An 8,492-nucleotide genomic window follows, 5' to 3' on the forward strand; every position below is an offset into this window, starting at 1 on the left:
GTCCTAAATGGAAGCATGAATCAGAAGCTGTGAATGTTCTGAAGATCAAAGAAATTCAAGTTCTGAAGCTGTCCTAAATGGAAGCAGGAATCAGAAGCTGTGAGTGTTCTAGGGATCTAAAGAAATTCAAGTTCTGAAGCTGTCCAATGGAAGCAGAAGTCAGAAGCTATGAATTATCAGAAGCAAGAAGCTTATGTGATCGTCTCTACCGAAATAATCAGGGAAGTCTTTTATTATTAAAGTTCTTCGAGTATTTATTTCAGGGGGAGATTATTCATCTCAGGGGGAGATTGTTAATCTCAGGGGGAGACATATTCACATGCTTATGCTATAGCTGTGTAATTTGTCTTTAGCCGTCTCCTCTTTCTGATCGCAAATTCATATCATTTATATATGTTTTTGTCATCATCAAAAAGGGGGAGATTGTTAGAACAAGATTTGTTCTGATCAATATTCTTAGTTTTGATGATAACAAGGATATGAATTTTGTGTGAGATAATGTGGTACTCTAATACATTGCAATTTCCATTTCAGGAAATATATAAAGAGTATGCACAAATCAGCGCTCAGAAGCTTTGTCTCAGAAGGTTCAGCATGCAACATCAGAACATGGTCTGGCAAGACATCAGAAGATGGTCAAGGCAGAATCAGAACATGGGTCTATGGAAGCATCAGAAGAACTTGAGATCAGAAGCAGAAGCACTGAAGTTCTCATGGTATCACGCTCAGAAGAACTTCAAGGTCAGAAGACAAGAAGATGTTATGCACCAAGCTGTTTGACTCTGATGATATTCAAATATTTTATTCAAACATCAGATCAGAAGAAAGTACAGGTGGAAGGCTACGCTGACTGACAAAAGGAACGTTGGAAGCTATTAAAGGCAACGTCAGTAGACACAGCGTGAACAAGGCTCGAGGTAGTTGACAAAAGCGTGAAACATTAAATGCAAAGCTGTACGGAACACGCAAAGCATTAAATGCGCTCAACGGTCAACTTCTCAAACGCCTATAAATATGAAGTTCTGATGAGAAGCAAGTTTAACAACTCTGAACCAAATTATGTGAATATTAACTTGCTGACATGCTGTTCAAATCAAAGCTCAGAAACTTCATCTTCATCAAAGCTCACTACATTGCTGTTGTAATATATTAGTGAGATTAAGCTTAAACGTTAAGAGAAATATCACTGTTGTGATTATAGCTTTTAAGAAGCATTGTAAAACTCTTATTTGATTACATTAATTTGTAAGTAACTAGAGTGATCAAGTGTTGATCAGGATACTCTAGGAAGTCTTAGCTTGTGTCTAAGCAGTTGTAATTAGAGTGATCACGTGGTGGTCAGGATACTCTAAGAAAGTCTTAGCTTGTGTCTAAGCAGTTGTTCCTGGAGTGATCAGGTTGTGATCAGGATACTCTAGAAGACTTAGTCGCGGACTAAGTGGAAAACCATTGTAATCTGTTGCGATTAGTGGATTAAATCCTCAGGTGAGGTAAATCACTCCGTGGGGGTGGACTGGAGTAGTTTAGTTAACAACGAACCAGGATAAAAATAATTGTGCATATTGTTTTTATCGTTCAAAGTTTTTAGACTACACTTATTCAAACCCCCCCCCCCCCTTTCTAAGTGTTTTTCTATCCTTCAGTAATAAGGTAAAGGCTTAAGTTTGAACCATAGTGAAATCTTCCCCCTCATAGATATCTTGGATACTTGAAGATAGGCAAATCTAATCTCTTTCTTCTCTAGGGTTTTCACAAAATCTCACTATGCATCCAAGTAGGTGATAATTAAATGCAAGACGTGTTGATCCATCTAATATTGTTCCATCACATGTTGTAGTAAATAGATCGATTCTATGGTCGATCTCTTAGGCATAAAATAAAATTGATTATCAGTAACTTAAGTCCTTTTTCTTAGCCTAAATTCAATCAATATTTCCCATAATTATATAGTATGACTCATACGTTTAATCTCAATATAATTTGCACAATTTCTATACTCCTTGTTCTTATAGATTAGAAAAGTATTTTTCTCCATTCACTAACTGGGGACAATACCAAAACAAAACAAAGACAATAAAATTGTGATTAATCCACAATCATCACTAAATAAACTATGTTGAACACTAGTGCTACACCGAGTTAATGTACAAGTTAAAAACTTGAAATACAAGGACAGGAGAAAGACTACTCTAATAGTTAGATATAAAGAAAGAGAAAAGTACAATCCTAAGTGTGATGATACTAAGAAGTGTTGTAACATGGATGTCCCTTTTGAAGTGAATTCAATCCATACTTTAGATTAACTTGCAGTGTAAGAGATGAAAAAAGTCTTAATACTCTATGAATGATAGGAAAATATGTTTATTTGGTAAAGATACTTCTAGCAATGATCATAGAACTATATCATGAAGCTAAATTATCAACTCCGCCATAATTTTATTATAAGATTATAGAATACGCTCATGCATATGTAGACACTGAGGAGCCTCTACCCTTTTGTTTTGCCCAAATGTGTCTTAGCCTCAACTATTTGTTGTGAGGAGGCGGCTGGAGGAGCAGAGGGTGGTAGGCCTCAGTTGTACGGTACATGGGTATTATAGTAAAATGGGTCGTAGTATTATACTCCCTCTGTCCCAAATTATAAGAGAAATTCTCTTTTTTGATTCATTGAATAATTAATGTATCTGGTCTATATGCAGACCAGATACATTAATTATCCAATGAACCTAAAAAGTGAATTTCTCTTATAATTTGGGACGGAGGGAGTATATCTTAATTATAACACTATAACCCTAATTTTATCACATAAACAACTGAAACTATAGTTGTTCTATTGTCTCAGATGTAGGCACCATTAGTGGAACTGCATGAACAAAAATCAATCATATTCATTGTATTTTATGTTTGTTTCTTTAATTTGTTATACTGGTTATTGTTCAAACAATTAGTATCAGATGGCGATTATCATATGGTCGAATTGCCTATCTGTTTCAGACGACGTGATGTATCATATCATAAACCTAACGACGCTGAAGGAGATTTCATACAAATTGGAGAGTTAGCATATGTCAAAGACGTTGATTTACTATACTTCTTGTGAGAGTGAAAGGCATCGTCAAGGAACCCCTTCAGATTTTTCCTTGAGATGCGAGCATTTGGGCCTCTAGTGTCACCTTTAATTTTGAAGTATAATAAATCGGAGGGTAGTTTTCACTCCATAATAGATAAATTTGATCGAAGTGGACAAACAAATTTATGTGTTCTATTTTATATTTTTATTATCATAAACTCATTTGATTAGTTATTATTGTTCCTTGTACCACACATTAAAATTTTTTATGTGAACCTATCAACAAAATTAATATAATTCTTAAATTTTTTGGAAAAAAAAACAGACAATAAAAATTTACTTATAATTTAAGTTATCTGGAATAATTCCAAACTTAAATTCAAAAATCACAATGAGCATAAACAGAAGGATAAACCTTCTGTTACAACTGCAATTAGTCAACACACTAAACTATTAGTAGTAGTACTTGGTACATTCTCTCTGGCATCCAATCCAACAGACAGTGGGAAAATAAATAATGATGCTAGAATGAATAAGTGTGTTATGTTCCTCATCACAATGAACTCATGGTGAGCAAAATCATTAAGAATCATTACTCTACAGAAAAGGAGTTTTGTGGACTAGTTCATCATGTGGCCTGCTATGGAACAATGATTAACAAAGGCCCTATGATAAAATATCATATATTGGTACCGAAATTACCTTTGTTTTTCATTAATAATATAAAAAATCAGCATAAACAATCCATAGCATAAGGTCTCTGATTAAAATTTGATCAAAGAAAATAAGGTGCACAAAACAACATATTAAGAAGCTCAACCTCATATCTTCATAGTTAATGTGACCTAAAACTTTGTACATAGGTTAAGGAATGTTGAAGTACTTTTAAGTTGGAAGTAACTTCTTTGGACTCACAAATCAAAGAATGAACAGTTCCCAACAATGGATCAATTTGGTCACAACTTTCTATTATGAACAAAGCTAGATGATGATTTTGTTTCAAAACCTCTCTCATCTTGATCAGCATTGAAAAGAAGATTACTCCAATTTGTTGTTGATCTATCAACAATCCTTGTCGGAACCCTGTCACTGTCTTCGCCGCCAGAAGCGTCATATCCATCACTAGCTGATCTTGAAAACGGAAATCCTTTCATTGTCGCTGAACCCCCGACCGAAAGACTTCCAAGCCGTCTTGTTGATTCGCCTTCTGCCGGAGGCGCGCAAAATGGATGGATATCTGGCGAGTCTAAACTGCTTTCCGGAGAAGACGCAACAATGCCGCTTGAGCTTGACAGGACTTGGGTTGGCCGCGCTTCGAGCTGGAGAGGTGCTAGACTAGACATTCTGTTAAAGCTTTGGTCGATATTACCGGCAGAATATTTTGTTAAGGCGTCCATAGGTAAGTCGGCGGGTAAGCGAATGCGTTTACCTGGCCTCCTTGGGGCCATTCGTCGTCCACTGCTTCCAGAAGTATGATCGGCTTCTAGCCTGAACGGCTCGTTGTTATGTCTCACTACAGGCTGCAGAATTTTTGATTTTTTTCTTGCTTCTGCAGCGGCCCTTGAAACCTCTTCTGCATTTAACCGAGCCAATGTCCACGGACTAATTTTGACAGCTCCAGGATTCTTTTTCTTAACCGGTTCTTCTCGAATTGACTTCTTTCCTCGAGAACTCACAGAAGCAGTATCTTGTGGCACTACATCAAACTACAATATGCAAACCATCACATAGTATTCTTCGTAAATATTTTTTGTTAACTATTGAAGCATATCTTAATATCGGTTAGTCATCATACGGTATTTCAGGAAGACGTAGTACTTACAAATATTAACAAATAAAACATGATTGGTTTGGTAAAAAAGTTACCTGATCGTCAATAAACATACGCGGGGGCGTGCACCATTGACCGCGATGGAAAGTAGAAAAGGAGCTTGCGCTGCTTAGTCCGGTAATCGAACTAACAGGTGACATTTGAGGACTCTGCTGACCTCCAACTCCTTGCTGATCCTGCTCCCTCAAAGCTATGATGTAATCATATGTGCTGATTCCCTGAGGTACTCCACAAAAACCATAAGATTTAGAAACCATCATATGAAACACCAAACACGGCACTAACACTGACACGTATAGGCTTATAAGAATGATTGTATCGGAATTTACAAATGAAAAGTATGGAAGTACAGTTTCTAGTAATGACCAGTGGCTTACCTTTTTAATTAGAAGAATGTGAAAGAAGAAAAGCTGAACAAGGGGTAAGGTAGCAATCATAGCCAAAATGGTACAAACCGCCTGTAAAAGAAAGGAATGTGCAAAAGAGTGAATATTCAGCATCATAACCGATAAATTAGTACAAAAACCACATAATATATGCTAAAACTGTGGGCAGAATGCTCACCACTACAATAACAAAAGGAACAAGAGAGAAACTGCTTCCCAACTTGGAGGAGACGTCGACAGAAAATTCCTTCCTCTTTAGAAAACAGCATATAAGCACAACTATCCCAGTCAACCATTGAAGAATAAGCTGCAATCTCAATCCCAAAGTGCACAAACCATGTACATACCTGTCAATAGTTAATCAAATGACATTGACTAGGAAACTTAAAATGCTTACTATGTGGTTTCTTTAGGTCCTAGCATGTAGTAAGTTGGCCCTAGCATGTTTAAGCTATAAGCACGGCACCAGAAACACGACACTGACACTGACACGTCGACCCTAGTAGTAATTTAAAAAAATGAATAAATTAAACATAATCACAAGTGTCTGTGTCGGTTTCGGACACTGACACTAACACAGACACACTTTTTTTCAGAGGTGTTGTGCTACAGAGTGTTTAAGTATTGGACAGGAATGAGGGAATAGTATTTTGAGAATTGACGACTCCACAATGATCTAGAGAAGTTGTAGATTTGATTTTAGTATAAAATTGAGCTTATGCAATGTTAATGCGAGGGATGAACACCTAAATGATAAGGCATAGAGGGACGAGTTTGCTTACCAAGAGAAGAGCCGCAACCATAAGGGTGAAAAAATTCCGGTAGTTCCTTTTGCCAATACAGTTGTTAAGCCACTGCAAAATCAAATAACAACCGTTTCATTCAGCATATATCAACGGATAGGCAGGAAAAAAGAGAAATCAGAATATCATACTCTGCAATGATGATCAAAGTTATCAACACACTTGTCACAAACTCTACAGTGCTTGCTGTACTTGAAGACCTGCATCAACATTATTCCATATCACCGTAAATAAACTGTTAACAACCTGGGAAAATAGCGTTTGCATTGAAATTCAAATGCTTCTACAAACCTCCACTTCACACAAACTGCAGTAGAACATGCCGTCTTCACTAGCTAGTTTATCAGAAGAGTCGTCATGTGAACTAGAGCAGCTGCATACATAAGCACAAGGAGAGAAAAGCCATAGAAAACAGGATGGTGAAGGCGGTGATGCAGTTTTCTTCTCTTTGGAAATAGAAGCATCTTTAAAACTTGCTTTGGTTCCGAATGCCTCCTTATCCACGGACTTTGGTCCAATTGTTGAGGCATTTCCATCGTGCACGGATGAATTTGATTCCCCTCCTTGTTTAGAATCCTTGAACCCGCTAAGCTTTTTGCTGTCTGGAATTTTAAGATACTTTTTGGACTTAAAAACCCCTGGATCTGCTGGATCAGCTGCCGCACACCAAATGTATAGTCCAAAGACACTAGCAATCTGGAAAGAGATGACATGTTGTCAATTAACATGATTCATGATGATAAAGTCTTTCACGCATGTAAAACCGGATAAAAATATTGATGAGCGCATACAAGTGTTATCAAACACGGATTGCAGAAAATAGTGGTTTGTTCGAATTTCGCTACGTTACCGTGCTATAGCGTTGTTATAGGCACTATTTGACAACAAATGTAAATAGATTATCACAGAATAATAGAAATTTGTTCAAATATCGCAGCCGCTATTTGACAACACTGGAACAAACAAAATGACACATGGCAATAGTAGCCATAAAGATCTTGTTTATTCTCTAAAATAGCTGAAACTATAGTCATTAGTTAAATGGGTTTTAGGTTGAAAAGGTACAAAACTTAGTAACAAACACACAACAGATCACCAACCTACAATCTCCATAATCAAATATTATCATAATAATGTTTCTGCATAATCATAATTCCGTACTTTTCTTAAAATCCTAATACTGAAAATATAAACAAAATGCTAATAATTTAGTACCTTTCTTACAAGTCTGATTTTATAAAGTTGAATTAGGCCCAACCACACACCTAAGAGGTGTTTCTTTCGCCGTCACATATGCATCATTATAATACATGCATAACTAGTTTGAAAATTGATACTTCTTAACATATCTTTTCATGAACAGGTACCAAATACAATCGGCAACAAAATGGCCCCTCGTCAACTAAGAGCTACTAAGCACTGACACGAACACAAACACAGACACATCAAACACCGATAATAATTTGAAAAACATTTTGCAATTGAATGCAATGACATATGTTGGTGTTTGGGTTATATCACATTTGGACACCGAACACGCGAAAGCCTCAATGTGATGTGTCGGTACTACATAGTTACAGAGAGACAGTTCCATAGCCCCTTAGATTGAACACTATACAATTCAACATACTAATCTAAAAAAGCACAAGAAAAAAGAAAGAAACCAGATTGAACAGAAAGCTTAGAAACAAACAAACCTATGAATCAAAAAGAAACAATCACAGATCTCATCACTCATTTTAAAATAAGTATAAAAAACAAGCTTAAAAAAAACTTTGATTTACCAGAGGTGTGTAGAGTCCTGTAACAATATATTGATAAATCTTCTTCCCAACAAAAGGAGCAAAGAACACATAGAAAGCAAACCCAAGAGCTAAAAAAACAGCAATAGCCACCACCTGCACACACAACAACAAAAAAATCTCATAATTCTCACAGTTACAAAACACCCCACAAATCAAAAAGATGAAATTCTGCATAAAAATCAAAACTTTACACTCACCTGCAGAGGATGATACGGTAACCTCCATCCATTCTTCCTCATCTTTCAGAATGAAAATGAAAACACCAAAGGGTAGAAAAAAACAGCACAAAAAACACAAAAAGACAAACACAAATGCAGACAACTGTAACCAATACAAAAACAACAAAGGATGTTTATTTACTTCCTTTGAGGAGTTACCCTTCAAGGGAAAGTGTAAAAAATCACTGATTTTTTTTACTCTTGGGACCAAGAAAATAACTTGACTTGCAATGACATGATGGGAGAAAGAGATGTAACAGAGAGAGATGGTAATGTAAAGAGTGAAGGAAGATTTGTGAGGTTCACTGAAAGACAAAGATTGGTAAGGTAATGGAAGATGTAAAGATAAGAACTTTATTTATTTTTGTGGTTTTTGTTT

The 8,492-nt window shown here is 36.3% G+C and overlaps 1 protein-coding gene across 1 annotated transcript; it reads right to left on the minus strand.

Annotated features, from left to right (window-relative positions):
• Positions 1-3,756: 3,756 nt before the first annotated feature.
• LOC131651691 (probable protein S-acyltransferase 22) lies at positions 3,757-8,492 on the minus strand. Its single transcript, XM_058921369.1, has 9 exons — positions 8,093-8,492; positions 7,875-7,988; positions 6,382-6,786; positions 6,222-6,290; positions 6,070-6,141; positions 5,466-5,594; positions 5,279-5,359; positions 4,937-5,119; positions 3,757-4,776 (listed from the first exon to the last, which is right to left on the minus strand). The coding sequence occupies exons 1-9, from the start codon at positions 8,132-8,134 to the stop codon at positions 4,027-4,029; spliced, it is 1,845 nt and encodes a 614-aa protein (XP_058777352.1). The 5' UTR covers positions 8,135-8,492; the 3' UTR covers positions 3,757-4,026.

This window comes from Vicia villosa, linkage group LG2 (assembly GCF_029867415.1).
Source record: "Vicia villosa cultivar HV-30 ecotype Madison, WI linkage group LG2, Vvil1.0, whole genome shotgun sequence".
Classification (NCBI taxonomy): Eukaryota; Viridiplantae; Streptophyta; class Magnoliopsida; order Fabales; family Fabaceae; genus Vicia; species Vicia villosa.

Bases quoted from the DNA above. Each gene is read 5' to 3' on its own strand.
- LOC131651691 (XM_058921369.1), bottom strand. From the start codon at position 8,134: ATGAGGAAGAATGGATGGAGGTTACCGTATCATCCTCTGCAG. The intron at 6,142-6,221 runs GTATGATATTCT...TTGATTTTGCAG, and splicing joins ACTTTGATCATCATTGCAGA to TGGCTTAACAACTGTATTGG. The intron at 5,360-5,465 runs GTGAGCATTCTG...TTTCTTTTACAG, and splicing joins TTCCTTTTGTTATTGTAGTG to GCGGTTTGTACCATTTTGGC.